The sequence below is a fragment of the Stigmatopora argus genome, chromosome 6 (genome assembly GCF_051989625.1).
Source record: "Stigmatopora argus isolate UIUO_Sarg chromosome 6, RoL_Sarg_1.0, whole genome shotgun sequence".
In the NCBI taxonomy this organism is placed as follows: Eukaryota; Metazoa; Chordata; class Actinopteri; order Syngnathiformes; family Syngnathidae; genus Stigmatopora; species Stigmatopora argus.
Window position 1 is genome coordinate 14,894,147 of NC_135392.1, and position 20,965 is coordinate 14,915,111.

General features: G+C 38.7%; 1 protein-coding gene across 5 annotated transcripts in view; it reads left to right on the forward strand.

The window, feature by feature from the left end:
• Positions 1–2,100: 2,100 nt before the first annotated feature.
• The window catches only part of LOC144075527 (semaphorin-3F-like), a 35,950-nt gene continuing 17,085 nt past the window's right edge, over positions 2,101–20,965 (forward strand). For all 5 annotated transcript variants that reach the window (XM_077602648.1, XM_077602647.1, XM_077602649.1 and 2 more), the window contains exons 1-2: positions 2,101–2,458; positions 3,834–4,010. In XM_077602648.1, coding sequence (XP_077458774.1) covers positions 3,893–4,010 — 118 coding nt within the window. In that variant the 5' untranslated portion in view covers positions 2,101–2,458; positions 3,834–3,892. The remainder of the gene's footprint in view (positions 2,459–3,833; positions 4,011–20,965) is intronic.

Below are 20,965 nucleotides of genomic sequence, written 5' to 3' on the forward strand. Positions count from 1 at the left end.
TTTAAAAAGGCACAATCTCTCTTGCACAATTCTCTTTGAGCTTCAGTGCTGTAACTATGTCACTAGGTGGGCAATTATGGTGTGAATAAAAGAACATATTAAACGTTTTATCATCAATTTCTGTCTATCATCAAAAATGAATTCCATTTCCTCCCCCTTTTGTTCACTCAGATAACATTTTACCTTTCAGACAAATTGGAGCAACATTCATTGTATTGTCTATGCTCTAATTCAGTTAAATTAACTCATAATAACATAGCACTGTGATAACCTTTTTCACAAATAGAGTCAGCATGCTTTCTGTCTTTATATGCAGGGCTGTGAATAAGCAATAAATGTCAAACTCAGGAATTAGCCCTTGTGTTCATTTAATTTTTTTTATGATTATCAGTTTAAATACTCTTTTATTGTGTTTTTCCTCCTTCTATTCAGTTTTAATTTATTTGCTTCATGAAATATGGTAAAGTTTAATCAGATGAAAATGTCAATTGAATCGCAGTATTATTGCTCTTACAGCAGATTGTTGGCTTCATCCATTAGAGTTTATTGCTGGGCTGATAGGTGTGTCTAGTTAATGCATCTATGTACGTATAGTACATCAGTGTTTCTCAAATAATGGATGTGATGCCAGGAATATGCTTTGTTGTTGTCCGTATTCAAATTTATTGTAACTGCACAGCAACGGCAACAGCACAAAGAACAATGATGATGAGACAAAAAAATAACCATAAAATAACTGTAGGAACCACCTATATATACAGTAACTTATTTCTCATTTCATCTCATTTTCTGAACCGCTTTATCCTCATTAGGGACGCAGGGGGTGCTGGAGCCTATCCCAGCTGACACCGGTCCGGAGGCGGGGGACATCCTGAATTCGTCACCAGCCGACAACCATACACACTCACACCCATACTTAGGGGCAATTTAGAGTGTCCAATCAGCCTACCATGCATGTTTTGGAATGTGGGAGGAAACCAGAGTACCCAGAGGAAACCCACACAGGCCTGGGGAGAACATGCAAACTCCGCACAGGTGGATCGACCTGGATTTGAACCCAGGAGCTCAAAGCTGTTAGGCCGACGCGCTAACCACTCGCTCCACCGGGCCGGCTCAGCACCCCCCGCGACCCTTGTGAGGATAAGCGATTCACAAAATGAATGAAAAAAAGGACTGATTTTAAAATGATTGTTTATATCAGGGGTGGCCAAGTCCGGTCCTCGAGAGCCCCTATCCGGTCTGTTTTCCCTATCTCCCTCCACCAACACATCTGAATCAAAAAATCCGGATTGGTATGAAGCTTCTGGATAATTTGCTGATGAATTGATCGTATTATTCAGGTGTGGTACAGGATTGAGATGTGGAAAATAGACTGATTAGGGCAGGGGTGTCAGACTCAGGTTGGTTCGCGGGCCGCTTTAACGTCAACTTGATTTCACGTGGGCCGGACCATTTTAGATATAATATTTAGATTTTTTTTAATAAATGGATTAAAATAACTGGATTAAAATCCCTGAATATTCAGTTTTTTTAGATCTGTCTAAAACAATGTTTATTTTAGATTTTTTTAAAATATATTTTTAGATTTTACAAAATGATTTTTGAACTAAAAACACAGAAAAAATGGTTAAAAATTACAATTATTGATTTAAAAGGGGGAAAATCAAGAAATTTAATAAACATCTATACTCTTCATTTTAATTTGATCCTAAAACAGAAAGTCGGCACTCATGATTTACTTTCCCGGGCCATACAAAATGATACGGCGGGCCAGATTTGGCCCCCAGGCCGCCACTTTGGGGCTCTCGAAGACCGGACTTGTCCCCCCCTGATCTATATAGTGTTTAAAAAGCAATAATATGACAGCATTTGCTTTATAATCTGGGTTAGGTGTGTTACTATTTATTTCTTATGAACTTTCCAAAAGGATACGTTTGATTGACTAGATATGAGAGGCATATATTATTAGTGTCAAGAGTATCTGGGGGCGTCTTCCCTCGGTGTTGCCCGCCCCGTGGGTGTGTTCAGCAGCAGCAGCCGGCCGGCCCTCCGCATCCACCTGCTCCCGCCCTGCCTCTTTCCCCGTCAGGAGTGGCCAACTTTTAGCGAGGAGCCCACGCTGCGTGCCTGGACTGCTTCCACCTAGGGGACTTAGTTTCACGCTGTTTTTCACCCCAATAATAGATGCGGATTGCGCAGATCGCCTTTCGTGCTCTGTCAAGGCTCAAGTAAAAAAAAGATAGAGAGAGAGAGGAGCAAGAGAGAGAGTGAGTGAGAGAGAGAGAAAGAGAGAGAGAGAGAGTAAAACCAAGTGACTTCGAGAGGGCGCACAGGTATACGCCGTTGCTTTTGAGAAGCAGCATTGGATTTAATGTTTGTTGAGATCCAAGCGGAAGTGATCGATATTGGATTTTGACGGGCCACATTTGGCCTTGATTCGAGAAGTTGGGATTGACAGGTAAGTGTTTTGCGCTCTTGATTTCCCTGCCGTCAAATTATTTGACTGCCTTTGCAATAGATTGGGATTTATTATTATTTCATGACCTTCAGTTGATGGAAATAACATTTTATAATATAGCAAACTATTCATGAATGGATGTTCAGTTTAGTTTGAGCTCAAATTCATCTCCAGATTGTTCTGTTCTGTCATCCATGTGTAGCCAAGATTGCCAATCTGTCACAAACACGTCTCTGTCAAAATCACATTCCATCTTAACCTCATTCTTATTGTGTTAACTTCATTTAAAAAAAATATTTTCACCTAATTATAAAAACATAGAATTCCTAGTAACATGGGAGATTGATTTGTTTATCCGCAAAGTGGCATGATGAGTTTACATAAAATAATGAATGATTTATTAGTCTCAAAACGGAAAGATTTTGTTCTTAGATGTCACCAAATTGTATTTATAGGGAATATGTTCAAACATAGCAGGGCAAATGGAAGAAGACACGTTTACTCTTTAATGCACAACTTCCCTAGAAGATTGTCAACCTTCTACTGTCCTCATTGTCATCTGCTCTCAGTGCCTTGTTTGATTTCATCTACTGGTGTGAATGACTTGGCTTCTGTTTTAGGGTAAACAGCTGGCTGGTTCACAAATTCTCTGTAAAAATCAGAGGTTTAAACAGCTGCTTTTCCCCGTAAATTCACCCAATTGCAAAGCAATTCGGGAACCCTTTGTTTGGACACTTTTGAAAAGTCCAACTGCGTAGTATGGTAGTAGGATGTACATTGTATGGTGCTAGGATGGACATTGTATAGAATCATCCTAATCTTCGTATAAGGTTCAGGCACTTGGTCAAAGTGATATCCAGAATTAAGTGCGTGTGTGTGTTTTTAATTTAATTTAATTTATTTTTATCAGACATCACATCTGAGAACTGTGGTTGTTTTTCTGTGGACTATCATTAATCAGTTAAATGTTATAATATAGCAAATATCAGCATTTTTTTCCAATTTTGCCTTCATTACAGTCATTAATTCCCCTGTAAGCATGACAATATACAATAACACGACATAAAATGATAGAATTGTGCTTTTGTTTTATGGGGTTGAAAACAACACAGACACTCATGGTATATAATTAATTTATTTTTACTGCATAGATATCCTCTAAAAGCCTAGCTTAGTTCCATAAAAATTCATTCACTGTGAAGCACTCAGTTTAAATTCAGGGCTGCATTTCAAAACCTGCAGGGATGAGTCCCCGCAGCCACTTATTTTTCATTTCACATAAATGAATCAAGAAAAAAAGAGGGGAAATATCTGTCAAATTGATAATACAACATGAAGTATTTTTTTTCTCATGGGCTCAATTTTGTTCCTGCAGATTTTTTGTTTGTTTGCTTTGCTAATCACTCATTCTGTGCTACTGGAAGTTGATCAGCCATGCAACTGCACAGTCTGTGGACAGTCCACACCCTCCTGGCGCTGTGCAGTTTTGCTCTGGGGAACCTAATGAGCAATGAACCACTGGCGGCTCCTCGTGTCTTCGTCTCCTTCAAAGGTAGGACCTCATCATGTTTAATTCATTGATGAATTTCCCTCACCCGCTGTGGATCATTATTGTGGTAGTGGTTGATGTAGCAGAAAGGCACTCAATATCCCGTTTACTGTGATTAACAGATAATAAGTTGGGAATGTGAACACAACTGTGAACACAATAAGCAGTGTAGAATTTGGATGGAATAAGATTTATATTACACATGTTTATCTATGACCACATGTTTTATTTCACAAAAACCAGCTAATGTCTGCATAGTTGGAGTGATTAAGATTTTACTCTGAAGTTAAACAGAAATGTAAAGCGTAAAGGGTTGCGCTCTCATATGACCGTGGAGTGAAAGAATGAATTATCTTTAGGGAATGTTTGTACTTTTGAGTAATTGTTTTGGGGTTGAGATGTCTGCTGCAAAATCATTCTTTAGTCCTTTGTTCATTTCTGGACATTTTTATAACAAAACAATGGAATGCTCTATTCGGTGAGAAGTGAGAGTTTTGTTTGAGCACTCGCTTATTGTCCACACTTTTGGTTTTACTTTTATGTACAATCAACCACCCAGATGCAATGCTGCTGAACTATTTGAACATGAAGGGCAATACTAGACCAGGGGTGGGCAAACTGGTCTTCGAGGGCTGCTGTGGGTGCAGGTTTTTGTTGCAACCGATCCAGCAAAGACACTTTAACCAATGAGTTTTCTGCAGAAAACAAGAAGCCCCTGACAGCAATCAAGTGATTGGACTTGTAGTACACCAGATTTGTCAAAAGGTGTCCTCTTTATGGGTTGGAATGAAAACCTGCACCCACTGCGGCCCTTCGTGGAATAGTTTGCCCACCCCTGTTAACTAGACCAGGGGTGGCCAACTCAGAACATGCGCCAAATTTGAAAACATATGCACTAGTCCCCCCATTATATCACATTTGTTACACTTCCTCATTCAATTAAGGGGGACAATACAGTGCATGTAATAAGTTGTTAGGGATTGTTGGCCATGATCATACCCTGGTGATTTGTATTTTGTGCTGTGCATTTGTGTGTTAGAGGCTGTACAGATTAGGTGTGATGGATTCTGTAGGGGTCTGAGTTGGAGACCAACCATAATATCAAAAGTAAATTGCCAGGATCAGTCAAGCACAGCGATGTCCCTGAGGCCCGTCCAGCTGGGAGATCAAGCCTTTGATTAGCATCAAGAGAAAAGCGGAGGAAGCGAGCAGCAGTGCCCATGTTTGCTTTGCTTTCCATTTCCCAACGCGCCCTCGAACAAGTTGACTTAATTAAGTGAACCGGCACGGGTCATTGTTGAAGTCGTTTTCCTTCTTTAATCAAGAGGGATTTAACACATCATTGAACACATCCAGAGCTGAGCTTTATTTCATTTTACATTCAGATATGGTTTTAGTCTACTTTTTATACTGAGCTTGTAATTTCTTTTGACACTTGTATATTGGTGTGCTTACAATTTTCTTTCCGATCTATTTGAAGTGCTTCATAGTCAAGGAATTTATTGGATACTTAGGAATGGGCATGGCGCTTGATGGACAGACTGAAGTGAGAATATATTTGCAGTCTGAGGCAGGCACTACACATTGCTTTTGGTTAAAAAAATAGGCTGGACTGCCTTGCCTACCTGCTTGTGTTTGGCTCTCCAGTCAATATAAATTTCACAGTCGACTGAAGCTGCTTGTCTCTGAGGGATGCACCCCCCTACATTCAATATCGTGACTCTATCTCCTTTAATTGCTTTTTGAGAGGCCCATGTAGTCCTCACCTTGGCAAGCTGGAGGCACTCCTGATGCATCATGATGCGCACTTTTGGCTTTAGTGATTCAGAAGGTGCTGCAACTTGATGAGAATGGTGTTGTAAATTTCTCTTCTATTTGTTTTAAAATTAAGCCTCCAACTGCTGCTTTAATCATCAAAACAACATTCTTGTTTCTACTAACTTGATAGCTGTGAAAGGTGAAGTAGGTTTGTGTATTCATACACACACACACACACACATATATATATATATATATATATATATATATATATATATATATATATATATATATATATATATATATATATATATATATATATATTTATATTTATATTTATATATGTATATATGTGTGTGTATATCAAATGGGTGGTTCTAATGGCTTTCTCATGCATTTTTTTAATGACTGGGCAATCAATGGATGCAGACGTCGTAAAACATGTGAAACTTGTCTTAGTATGTTTGAAAATGTATAATGACAAGACAAGGAGACACTTTAGACAGAGCAGACAAACAACTTTGTCCAATTTTTTTTGCCAGTAAACTGAGGAGAAAGGACAGAGTGCAGGGCCACATTTTGGGCAGGGATTCTTTCAGCCAACACCAGGCCACACATTTCTGTGTGTTTGTCTACGTGTATATGAATACACACAATACCATTTATTTAAAATAAAAATTCAGCTCATTTGTCACTTTAAAAGAGTAATTCATTATTTTTTGGGGGTTCATTATTGCAACTTCCTCACATCTCTGCTTACTTGCTAGCTCCACCCATGAGAAATTCCATCGAAGACATGAGAATATTGACAGAGGAGCTACGTGGAAGGAGGTTCATACATTAGAGAAATGAGACAATGCTTCCTCCATGATGTTATCTAATGGAGACCGGAACTGACCTCGTTAATGTTAATGCTAAGGTTAATATGGAATTTCTAGACATCTGCAGGTTGAGGTAATACTCAAATAAATGCGTTTTTATTAATAAGATTTTCACATAATTAACTTAAGCCTGTATACTATTATGAACATTCACCAACCCCCAAAATTATATGATTCAAAAATTCTATTTTTTTTTGTAGCAGTTGCAATTCTGTTCTAAGTGCAATAGCATTTGGGGGCATTTACAGGAAGCAGACAGACAATACATCATTGTAACCATTTTACTCACATTTGTTATTTTTGAGTAACACTGCTGTGAAATTTAATTTTCTTTTGTTATTTAAACAATCCCAGATGTAAATTATTTGTAGTGAAATATTTCCCCCCCCCAAGTACTTAAGTGGTCATTAAAATGTGAAATGATTGTTTGAGCGAAATGGGCCCCCGTGAGACCCCAGTCATGCAATCGCCTTTGTAACTTAAACCCCGTTAAGATGTCAACTCAATATGCCCAGTTTTTCCCTATGGTGCGATACTGAGAGCACTAAAAGCTGTACCTTTTCTGAATGGACAATTAGCTTGGTCAAGCTTGCTGATTTTTGGCCCACATTACCTTCTGACAGATCTGAGTTCATGCATTAAGTATGATTATGGCTCTATTTCAGCCCTCTAATCCATCCAAAAACTTCTGCCTCATCTGGGCTGTAATGCTGTCCTTCGCAAAGGGTGACACTTGACTTCTCTAGTCCACTTACAAAAGTAAATGAAGTTGGCTGGCATTGCACTTTGCGTGAATCCTCTCTGCATAGCGTCAACCTTCATGAAATTTTAATTTCTAGTCATAGCAAAAACTATAATCTACTACATACGTATTACAGCAAAGGAAAATGAAGTACTAGTGTATAGTAACCACAGTGTACTCCTCAGATACACCTCCCTTTTGAGTAAAAATCAAGAACAAATCTACTGGGACAACAGAATATGGGTCACCTTTGCGACAATGCATGAGCTTACCACTGGCTTTTACTCATTAAAAATTGTACTATACCGTGTGTTTTTGGTACTGTTTTCATTGAGCCTCGAGCTCTTCATCCACTCTGACTTGTCAGAAGTTCACGGTTTATCTCTGGGAGTGTCGTTTTACTACCGCTTCGTCACTTAAACTAGTAAATGTTTAAAGGGTGATTACGGTTGTTCACACAACACATTCCAGTGGCTAATTTCTATGCACTCCACATTAGTGGTTCAAAAGTAATTATCTTTACTGTGATCACGGCTCAGCAGATGTCAATTAAATTGTTTCATAGAATAGATTAATGTGATATATGTAATTGCTTCAACTGTACACAAATTTAACCTAGTTCGTGGTTATAGTCTCTAATGCCTCAAACTGTTCTTTTCTTTTTAGCAGCTCTAATTTAATTCAGTTTACCTCAGATGTCAAGGGATACTCCCATATATTTGAGGCATAAATGTGTTTCTCCTTGCTTTACCCAATCAGCTTTGTAAGACAAATTTTGAATATAGTTTGATAGTCTACAAAATCCCATCATCACATGTGCAGCTTTAATCATTTTGAAAAAATAACCTAAATATAAAATAGCTTGAGACCCTTGTCTCTGCCTCCCATATTATGCTATGCCTCTTTGTTTTTGGGGAATATAATCTGTTATTCATATAGACGAAATATTTTCCGTGATTTTGTAACGTCTGGATCCTGAATCTCATGCATGTGTCAAAGTGATTAAAAGAGAACAGTTCTTCTATTCTCACAGTTTAGACAAAATTGCAAGTGAATGAATTGCCCACCATCAGTGAGAGTTAAAACCTTTTGGAATTCTCAGTTCCCTAAAGCAGTTAAGGCTCTTTACCCTTTCACACTGAAACAGTTAAATCACAGGATCACAGTGTTTACGATTCCTGGCATGACAATACTACTCTTTATTAGAATGTGCTGAAATCCTTCTAGACTGCGCTTTGCGGCCCCTTTTGAGAGGGAGGGTTACACCTGTACAGCATCTCGAATCAGGTTACAAGCCTTATCTGTGACCAGCTTCAATGAAACTGAGACTGGCTTACCAAAAGACTGAGAACATAGTGTTGTCTGTCCGTCTTGTGTTTCATGGACATGTTGTTGCATCTGTTGCTTCACCCAAAGCGCCCATCACTAGGCTTAAAATTCAAGATGAGATGAATAGCTTTCGCAATGCCAGTGTATTATCTTCTTTTATGTACTAAGAGAATATTTACGGCATCGGTGCTTATCTTCAAACCCCCAAAAAGATGTGTTTAGCAATGATTCCACATGTTAAACCCATGTAAAACAAAATTGTGTCTCACTAGGGATGAAGAAGACTGTCAGGGTTAGGTCTACAGATTATTTCTGTCATGCTTGGGAGACATATCAGTTTTATGAAGATTGTTGTGAATGTATAGGGATTGTTTGTTAAGCATGCATCAGGATTGTATGTCATTACAGCATAGTGATACTTGTTACCAATACTTGTCTGGCAAAATATTATATTTTTATGCATCCTGGTATTTGAAAATAGATTGGGTGTGTAGGTGTGTTTGTTTCATGAAGGCGACCGTGATGAGGTCATACTTTTTCACATGAGGTGATGTTGCTGTTTGGATAATGCTGAACAGTGATGCCAATAGGAGCCCGAGAGTGTGATACAATGCACCCACTTTGATGCCTTTGTGTTCTTGTGGTTTTGAAATGCTGATTTGTGGATTTCCCTATTCCTTCCTACGCCCTGTTTTTGGAGTAGGTGTTAATTGTAATGTGTGGTGGATGGACTAAAGTTAACATCTATTGAGAGTTGCCAGGGGCTAGCGAAGACCCCCTGGAAGGCTGTTTTTGTCACTGACCCATCCTTTTTGACTCTCCCGTAGCAGTGCCCCCTCATGATTGGTGATGAAGTGAAACAGGGAAACTCTGGCATGCAGTTCCCCTTGTTGTTGTTGTTTGGCTTCACCCACATACTTTTCCCATATGAAGGACCTCGAGCTGCGGGGGTGCTTGTGTAGGTTTGGGTTTATTCAGAAAAGTTCATTCACGCTCTGGGAGACATGGGGGTGGCCATCAAATTGGCATCAGACTTTTTGGGGGGTCAATGAATGTGGGGCACAACCTCCCGCTGGACTAGCTCTGTGAATCTCATAGATTCCACCGTCCACGTTTAAATAGCACACTGTGAAGCTGTAAAGAAAGGATAACAACTTAGAATAGATGTGAAAAATGAGGTCTTTACACTGAAAGGAAAAGAAGAAGCAGTTTAAGTACAGCAACCCATTCTGACATTGTGCTAAACCTAGTGCGGGTGAGGTGTTTCAAAAATACAATATCAAAAGGCGTTAGAAATTTCACGGGGAGTGTCATGAAGCTGTTTGTTAATTTCCTAATGTTGCTTAATTTTTCCAGTCACACCTTACTTCGATATTCTCATTTCCTTGCGTGTTTGAACAAGATTCTAAGAGCGGCAAGAACCCTCATTGTTTTGTAAATCTTTGAGCGAGAAGGTGCTACTTAAGTAGTAAAGGTTTGACTTCCCAATTGCTTGTTTTCCTACTTAACCAATCAATGGAGAGGTAATGAATATTTTATTGCCACTTTACCATGTGGCTATCAATGTCCATTTAATACCCCCCCCCCGGGGGAAGTCCTGTGGTGTTTCCCGGAGTTCCCAAGTAGTAGTCAGTTCTGCATTTCCATTCTGAAAGGCACCCAGGATAGACGTCAGAAAACCATCTTGACTTCTCGTTTTCTCCCAATCTAGGAGAAGACCCAAAGTCTTTCCCTATGCTGCATGTTCAAGTTCCACTCCCTCTCTTTTCATACCCTACTGACTTACATTTCTTTTGTTTCCTTCTTTAACTCCTCTGGCAAGAGTGCGCACTAACACATTAGAGCACATTACATTGGATGTGTCTATACTTGTGTCTCCTGGGAATACATTGCTGGTGATATACTCACATTTTCTCTCATCTTTAGTTGGTAGTTGTGTGATCATGTTCTATTATTAAGCTCTATTTACCAGGTATGTCATGATTGTTATAACAAGTGATACTTTACCACGCACAGTACTGTCATAAGCCTTGTAGTGCGCAATCCAGGCAAACCTATCAAGAAAAAAAAAAACAGCAAAAAAAGTGGAACCAACTCTAGAAAGACTGGCAAATGAGCATGCGCTAGTACTAAATAAGGAGCTACTGCTGTTTTTTCTAAAAGTGCAAGAGGCATTGAGGGAAGGTAATTGATCGGAATTAATTGACTCCGAGAGATAAATGATGGTTAGGTGAGATGTGACACTCCTAATGGCATGTTGTGGGAGAGAGAATGTCCAGTGGATTTAACCCTCCATTAAGTCAGTTGAGACTCCAAGAACACAGTAAAGCTCAGTCATGTGTGTTTGTGGGCATTTTCAGACTCTTGCTGTACAATATCAAATAATGATATTGATCAATTGTGACATTTAATTACAACTAACATTTGTTTTCTATTCAATTTTCTTTTGTATTTAGTTGGTAGACATTCAAGGAAAATAAAAACACCATGGTAAACCAGCCCACATGGTGGTCCATGAATAGATAGTATGATAGGTACTGTATATATTGACACTTATTCCTATAAGGTAAAGTTAACATCCTTTCATATATGTACTTTAAAAAAGGAGGAAAAAGATCGAGTTCTGACACGTTCTACACTAACAGAAGGCAGCAGGATTAGTATAGATGCAGCGACAAGCCTTTCACTCCTGGGGCTAACCTCTGTCTCCTCATTGCTTTTATTTTAACGTCCCTGATCTCTCTTAGCAACATGAACTGGCGGCTTGGCAATGGCCTCTTGTGGTGAGGAGGAAATTCACTTTCATCACAGGGCAAGTCTGAACCATCTATGAATAGAGCTGTCATGAGTGTGGATCAAGGTTCAAGTTATGTGGGAGCCAAACGCACACAAAGCTCACCCGAGCCCCTGAAAAGCCCATCTCGGAGAGCCCACAACCCACATAGAGAGACAAATGGGGCTTTAGTGCTGCATTTATGAATTGAAGCCGTTTTTTTTTTATTTCATCTGATCGTCAATTCATCTTCATCACCTAATCTTATTTCACATGATTTGGTTATTTTATAAAGCATTGCTTTATTTTTTTTCATTTTATCGGCCGGTGTGCCATTTAAGAATATCCATTTAGTATCATAAAAATGTGTGGTCATTTAGTCCTGTCAGAAATGCATTTAAGGGGAAAAAACTTTTCAGTCCTGTAGCTCATTAGCCCTTGCCGGAGTCGCTTATGCCGAGGTCACAATGAGGATATCTAGCCTGTCAGTCAAACGTCAAATTTGACAGTTGTGTCTCTCTGATTTGAATTGCAAGTCAACTCTGGAGAGATGCACTGGTCATTAAAATTTTGATTCTGTCATACCTCAATAATATATTTCCCTGGCTGTCAAACTGTCAATGTCTGTTACCTTATGTGGTTTTTACCTCAGGCGAAACTGAGATTGGACAAACTGTTTTCCTCTTGGCTAATGAGGAAGAACAATGGTAATGAGAAGTGTGGGTGACACAGATGGCATTAATTGAGCTTCTGGAAATTATTTTTTTCTGAATTACCTGTAGTAGAAATGTGTGGTTTATTTAATAGCTGCATCAATTTGCTCTACCGTAAAGTTTTGGACTCTGCGAGCTGGTCAAATGAGCAGTGAATCAATATCTGTCACTCACCCATTTTTATCCACTGCTTGGGATCTACCAAGAAAATAAGATCAAACCTAACTTGTTCTGTGCCAGTGCCGTCTATTGCAGTCCAATTTTTGTGGCTTAGCACAGTCCTCCCACATAATAGATCTAATTCTGGAAGTCACTCATTTTTGACTCTATGTTAGTGAAAAGATATATTCCTGACAAATTGCATAATTGGTGAAGAAACATAAGGAGTAACCAGCCAAGCATGTAACGAAGAGAAACCCGAGGAGCCAAGTTAAATGCTGGACTAATACCAAGAAATACTGGTACTGTAATAAATCAGCATAACGGAAATAAGGCTGGGAAGTTAGTGGAGCGTAATCAACATTAAACAGCAAATCAGTTGACAAATTGTTTGGGGTACCCCACCTCTCGCCCAAAGTCTGCTGGAATGGGCTCTAACACACCTGCACTCCTAGTGCGTTATTAATGGAAGACATCTGTCCTGTCAACACACCTCACCACGCCTAACCCTGAAACCAAAGACAGGTGGAAAACTGAAAAAAACTGATCAGCAATTATTTCAAAATAAGTCAAGAAAAAAGCCAGACAAAAATCAGCTAAGTTATAAATTATCTTTGACATCTCAAGTTGTCTTGCAGGCCTGATAAAATGACATTAAATGTTAATGAAAAAAAAGCAAAAGATTATTGAAAATCATCTTGAAATTTGTTCTGGACTGGACACATACTGGAATTATTTCCCAATTTGTCTCCCATTCAAGTGCACAGAAACCAAAAATATTCATAATCACATCCATCTTTTAGGTTCATTTAATTGTTGCCATGACTGCAGTAAAGCCTGTGATACATAATAATCACACTACCTCATAGTTCTCCTCCTGATGATCATTGGTAGTGACGGCCGTACACTGCATTGGCCCTGTAGTATAGAGAAGTGAAATAGCATTGCCTCATTGGCATGAGCCAGACTTCCCCACCAAAAACCAACAACAACAAAAAACCAAGGGATTTCTTTAAGAGCCTTTCACTGGTTTGAAAAAGAGCGTGTCATTGTAAGCATTAATTGCTTGGGGTCAAAATAAGGCTATCGTGCTCAAAAGACATGGAGGTTTGAAGTGCAATTTTATTGCTGTGATTCTAAAAAAAAGGCTTACGGTGATTATAAAAGGAAGTCTTATGTGCATATTTAACGAGTAAGTTGCACGAAGATTTACTTATCATCTCCAACCTGCCTGTAGACCTATAGTGGAATGGGTAGCAGCAGTGATGACCGTACACTGCACTCATTGTCTTGTTGCCATTTTGGTTTGTGATAGACCATGATGATGCCCCATTAGCTGTGATGAAGCAGATTGGGATGGAAGCTCACCCACATCAATCCTTATCAGTCCTGCTTCAGCCCTCTGAAGTCTTATAACCTGACAGCAATGTTAAACCTCTATCTCTTAGTCCCGTCCTACTTATTTGAAATTTAATTTAAAATCTTCTATCTCAAAATGATGACAGCATCAACCAGAGGAAGGATCTTTTTGGTATTAGAAAATAATGATATATATTGAATAATTTCAAAACATTTTTCAACAATGTGAACTAAAATAATATTTATGGCTTAATTTAATGTTTGTCCTATACAAAACATAAAACAGCATAAAAATAATGTTTGACAGAATTTGTATTATCACGTGATAACACATTTATCTAACCCCAAAGACTTCTATGTCATGAGGTCTTGAGTTAAACATTCATTCATAGTAAACATTATTTGCTTTGACTGTGATTGGCTGGCAACTCATTCAAGGTGTACCACACCTGCTGCCAGTAGTTAGTGGGGATAGGCTTTAACACCCCGTTTGGTGGTTGAAGTAAATTGTGTAGTGTGCTCCCACCTCACATTCTCCTGCATGGTTATTCTCAAGGCTGTGTCCTTCCTGAGGCTTAGTATGTTCTTTTGGACCCAGTCATCTCTTACTTTCTTCCTACATTCTGTCTGATATTTATCAAACTTGAAAATGGAGCCCTTAAGTCAAAGTGTATAGCCTCCTGGTAATCAATGATTGACAGTTGCTATTTCAACTTGCTATTCAAGGTTACTTTGATTAGTTCTGTGGGAAGAAAAGCAGCAGGGCAAAGCAGTGACAAATGATGGAGAAGGCTCGTTTTGTCTCTTTAGCTTCTGATTCAACACTGGGAGGTTGGACTCAGACTTGCTGTGCCTGACTATTCAACAAAGCTAACACGTCTGAAAGGACAAATTGGGAGCAACCTAAGTTTGGATTTGACAAATGCTGTCAGGAAAGCTAAAAATGACGTCAATGGCGCAGTAAAATGGTTTCAGAATGACCAATTGTGCATATCGCTGTCTTTTCTTTCCAATCTTATTTGTGTCTTAAAGAAGGCATATGATGATCCAGTTGGACTTTATCAAAAGTCACTGTTGGGAATTGAGTTCAACCTTAAAAGGTTATTAAGCACACCAGCTAAATTGTCCTTACATTTTCCCTGTATTCTGGTAGCCATGTTTTCATTTAACTTGTCGAAACAGTGTTTACAAAAACACTTGCTGATATAATGCAAATGTTGGCTGTAAAAACTCATACTCAAAATGAATGCCTGACAAAAGTAAAAGCTTCAGGATTGCAAGAGTCCATGCTTCTTGGCAATAGGATTTTAAATTAAAAAATTAAAATAAAATAAATGAGAAGGATGAATATAATCTAATACTTCATACCCAATTTTCCAAATAATCACAAAATCCCAAAATCAATAAGTAATATAACCATTAGTTGCAGCTCTGGTAGAATGTAGTATTACTTTTGATTAGCAGCCGATCTGTCCTCATGCAGCAGCTCTAGAAAACAGTTGCATGTTGATAGATAGGTAGTGTATCCATTTCATGACGGCATTGCAATACCACATGGCAAAGCCATCGTGTCACACTTCTTGTATATAAGTGACTTATGTGTGCATGTAATGGCATGCCATAAACCTCATCTGTTACAAAAATACAAATGCGGTTGAAGAACAATACACGCCAAGAGCGCATGCACCAATAAGCGCACTTCTAATCACATCTCATTCTCACTCACTCTGTGTTATTCTTACTCTATCTCCTGCACTTATCAGGCTGATGGTACCAGTCGGTTAGTTGCACAAAGATTAACAGCGACATACTGGGAAGGCTAAATCGGATTGACAAACTCACTGACCCATCATCCCCACCATCCTCTTCCCACCACTCTCCTCTAATCCATTATCTCCCTTGTACCACCTTAGATGGGTTCAAAATAAACTTACTATGTGAAAACTGATCATACACAAACCAATTTGGTAAAGAACACTCTTTAAGCATTTCAAAAGTAATTGATTGTCATCAGATCTAATGTCAGAAGAAAATCCTATGCATCAAATGAGATTCAGATATCTAACAATTTGGCAATAAAGCAGCCAAAATTAAAAAAATAAATTAATTCATGTGCTTGCAAAGGTGTGTTGAGAAGTAACCACATTCAAATTAATCTTAAAAGGGAGCCAAACAATGTCTGTGTGTTTCTTGAAATAGAGCCATGATATAACTGTTTGAGTGGGAATATATGTAAATAAATGTTTATCACCCTCCAATTGGAATCATGCTCTTGGAGTGCAGTGCAAATCTAATGGTTTAATCCGCCTGTCTATGTAATCTGTAGCTATTAAATACCTCTGGTTTGGTGGGGACAACTCCTCCCACTAGAATGATTAGTAACTAGTTTCATGAACCAATTATTTCGCTCTGTCTCGGAAACAGGATGAGAGCTTAAGAGTCTTAGAATGTCTTTACAAACAGCCATGATTTAGGAACAGCAGTTTTATACAATCCCAGTGCATGTTGGAATTAGTGGCTTTTGCTCTTTGCTGTTTTGTGACCTCAGCACAAGCAGCCTGCGGTGATTGTTGAATAGTGCTGTATGCACAAGAGGTCAATACTTTGACCCTTTGGGTGTTGCTGCCCAGTTTGGACTTCCTTTGGTTGAATGCTCCAGGGAGACAGTAGCAACCAGAAAGAGAGTTGTTTGTACAAGACTAATCACATTTATTTACGATGAGTGCTCTCTGAATGGAGACAGAAAGTGATGAGGCAAAATGAAATGAGTCTGCTGACATATACTTTGTTAAAATTCAGTCAACAAAATACTTTCACCAACACATTTGCAGGCTTACTTTGTGCTAGTTGGAAAGGTCAATATATTTTTCAATCGGGCACTCCAATTTCACCCACATTCCGAAAACAAGCATAGCAGGCCGGTTAAACACTTTAAATTTCCCCCTAGGTATGAGTGTGAACATGACTGGTTGTTCGTCTTCTTGTGGCCTGCAATTGGCTGTCTACCAATTCACGGTGTCCCCCTCCTAATGCCCATAGTTGGTTGGAATTGGCTCCAGCACCCCTAAGGATAAGCGGTACAAAAAATGAATTAATAGTGTTATATTGTACAGCATTAACCTGAATAATTATAATGAATTAATGGTTTACTCTTTCGGCAAACACATTCTATTCCTTTTGTTCATCTTTGGTATTCTGTTCAGTGTCTCAGACCGACTGGAGCATATATCCTTGCCAGTTGGGACACAAAAACATTTCAAACAGGTCCATGGGGAATTTTATTTATTTATTTATTTTGGAGAATGTGGAAGGAAACTGAAGTAAGATTAGGGAGGACATGCATGCTAGAGAGAGAGAGTTTAAAATCCAGAACATTGTCAAATCAAAAATATTTTGGTCATAAACCACTATAATACGATCATGTCTTATTAGTAAAGAGAATATTCCCTTAAAAGGACAACTTTCAACCCTAAATAGATTACAGTACATTTTTAAATCAAAATCTCTCATGACCAACTATAGTTTACTGATAATCTTTTTTTTTAAATAAATAAGGTGTACAATTTTAACCAAACATTCCTCTCTTAGTACTACTTACTTATTTAGCTCTGGGTAAGAACAGTATGATGGCACCACACGGTGAGGGAGCAGCTGTATCATACTGAGAGGAGGAAACCTGGACCAGAGCCACAATAGTTGCTGTCACAATCCGTCCCACTTTCCTGTCATTCTCAGGAAGGGATTCGGACAATTGGACTCCCTACATGGTGACCTAAAACTGCTTCAACAAATAATGCGTTCGTAGCTATGGGGCATGCCGGTGGGTGTCACATCCAAAGTCTTCTGTATCCTGTGTTGTCTACTTGTAAATCTCGCAGTGACTTTTCAGGATGCACCTGAGGCAGTGATTGTCTCATTAAGATATTTTGTATCCCCCACTGCTTTCTTAGCTGAAAGGCCTGCTTTTTTCCAATGAGCAGAACCATTGTGTGCTTGCAACTATGCAATTGCCATGTAGAAAAGAGAGCAGATTAGAGATTTAGACTTAAATTTGTTTGATGGATTTTGTGTATTTTAACCGTTGATGAGCTAACGTAACATGATAATTACGCTCTTAATGGTGGCTAATGAACAGAGGGCACGAGGGTACCGCTCCACCACTTGATTGTCATTATGTTACATGAACATAATATTTTTGATTGCCTTGGATAATCTCAAAATGGTACAGGCTGAGTAATACTGTTTTCTTTAGGTTTTGTTAGATTATAACGTATTCAGTCTGGGATGCACCGATATATAATCATTGACTAAAGTTACAAGAATGAGCTGCAATAAACGAGATGGAAGCACAGTGAAGCATAGCTTTCAAGCACGCAGACCTGATTATTGTCATGTCCTACAAGTACTGACTTGAGCTTTTTAATGCAATTATACAGAAGTATAGATGTGTATTGTGCAGTTCAGAGTCAAGCTTGTGAAAGTTGTTCACTTGCTATCTTGGCACTCTGAAAGTCACGTAAGAACACACAAAAAATAGTCACTGCACGTTTTACTCCTTAGAGGAATCTTCCTTTCAGATGAGGTTGCAACAAATACACAAATGCTGTCAATACACACCTATTGTGTTTGACAAGAAAACAATCTCAACATGACAAATACTTTTTCAAAATTTTCATTCTTTATGCTTTCCTTAGGTTGCATTTAATAACATTTGATGCTTAAGTTAGCAGCTGAATATCTTGTTGATAGTAGCATATGTCTATTTTTTTGTTGTTGTTATAAGAGGTATCCATTTATTTTTAACACGCCAAAGAAATACGTTCCCAAGACCTGCAAGAGGACACACAGTAATAGTAGTAGTACCGGGGAAAAGGGTTCCATCTTCATTACAACTCCAAGATCTGTCAATTTCCGAGACACAATGGAATGTGGATTCTGTCTCTCCCTTGACAGAGTCCAGAAAGTAGGGATTATATTTTGACAAAGATGAGACATGTGAAGATAAAATGTGAAGGTAATCGTCGCTCATTTGAGCAGGTCCTAATACTTAGTCGTCTTACAATTGTTCTGCTGGCTTTCACTCTTTCACGGATGGACAATTCTTTGAGAGTCTCATCTATGTTTTCTATGTGTCTTGATTTATCGTGAAAACTAGTTAAGAAACCATGGTATGCGCGAAGGTGGCTGGACAAATACAACAACCCAGTGAGTCATGGTTCATCGAGTGCAGTAATTCACGGTTTAAAAGCACGTGACTCGCTGCCGAGCTGGAACACATGGGCACGAATTGTTAGTTAGAAGAGTTGAGGGGATTCAACCTCATGTTCATTGAGATAGACATAATTTGTCAATCAGTGTCCTTCCGCGCTGTCAAACACATGTTCACTGTGATTCTGTGCAGGCTGTCCTGTAATGCCACTTTACCCGAGGCAATCCCTTGTTCCTGATTCCACTCAGGCTGAGAAACGATAACTCTGACCCTGAGCTAATCCCAGATTAAACCAGAACATAAAGAATTGCCACTGCTTCGCAGTGATCTGTGACCTGCTCATGTCTCCTGGCAACAGTAACCCTGCTGATCAGCATTCATATTTTTTTAAATGCTCCTGATGGGAAATGCCACTATTTATGTCATTTAAAAAAACATAATTATTAGAATACAATTACGTCCAAGAGTTAGAGCAATTAAAAAACGTTCTTTCTCTAAATATCACCACAATTGATTGGTAATAAACCTTCAACACTTCAGACATTCAGATTTTATTTCTGGGTAAATTTAAGTGTATAATGTTTTGCCTATTCGTCAGCATTTGACTTCAGCAAGCAACAGTGGGGCTCAGGTGATGAAGTCTTGTTAGGCCACTTTTTAACATGATATCTCACCAGAGCTGGCAGAGAATACAAATTGGTGCCATTTGCAAAGGAGTGACAGGGATGCAAGGGATGGGGTTTATTGTAGCTCCCAATTATAGAGCGGATGAGCACCCAGGTCAGCACGAGAGCATCAGGACACAAAGGGGGCATGGTGTTAACGATGTGCCTGTGGTAAACAAGAACTGTTATGTCCTAAAATGTCATAGTTTTTAATAGTGTAGAAAATCTTGTGGTCATGACTTGTAGTTAATAAACAGTGTTAGGGATATGGTACCACACGAATAGCTTAGCCATTATGAAGGATCACATTTAACTTGTTGAGACGAGAAGGCCACACCCTTTCCCTTGTGAGAGCGCTCACAGCAACACAATGCAAACATGACCTATTAGAGTAGTCTGGCTATTCACCTTTGTAATTGATAGACAGCAAAACGAGACATAATATTCACTTGCCTGGCCCATGTTGTTGAATTACTGTGCTGTTGATGACTGTCACATATATGATTGTTCTATTATTCTCTAGTCCATAGTGTCACTAAATAGCACAAAACAGGTGTTGTGCTCAGACGGTGTTCCTTTTCATTTACTGGTTAAAAAAAAAACTCAAACACTGAAATCACATACTATAACTCTGGTGTCATCTCCTTTTGTTGCCTTTGAAGTTTGTAAATGACATACAGCTAAACAACCTATGCACATGTTTGACAGAAAGGCAAAACATTTGCTCAAGAGCACAGTTTTCGAGTCTGAATGTACTGGGGCTTTACTGATTAGAACTTTGATTTTGCGGCAAAATACAGGCACATCCAGAGAATACACACAATGTGCTGGGCTATGTTTCCTAATCTTTTTGATTGTGTGTTCACTGATTGTCATTATATTGTCGTAGGTATTTCCTTATTGTGTTAATACTGATTATCACTGTGAGAAACTTGAACTAGATAGATAACAGGGGAAACTGCAACACCTTCTGATTAAGGATGCTGAAGAGGAGTTAATCCTTATTGTTTATAATCACTATATTTAATGCTGTTCTAATGACCTCCGAAGTATTTTTTTAAACCAAGATTATCAACATTCCTAACAGGAGAATTTGTTAGGGTCATTAAAACCATGGTTTAACTTTCAGCCTACAATTTCAAATCCTGTACTGTACTTAAGGTAGGCAGAACTTCTCATTTATTCAAGTAGGACTATTCAAAAGGATGTCTTGAACACCCTTATTTGGCATGTATACATTTTTTATGTTATGGCAATATCACTTCACCTACTGATTGTGTGGTCTTAACTAGTGTTTACCTGTTTTGAATGGTTTCATCCATTTTTATTCATAAATTGGGCCATGTTGCTGGAACCTTCATGGATGTATT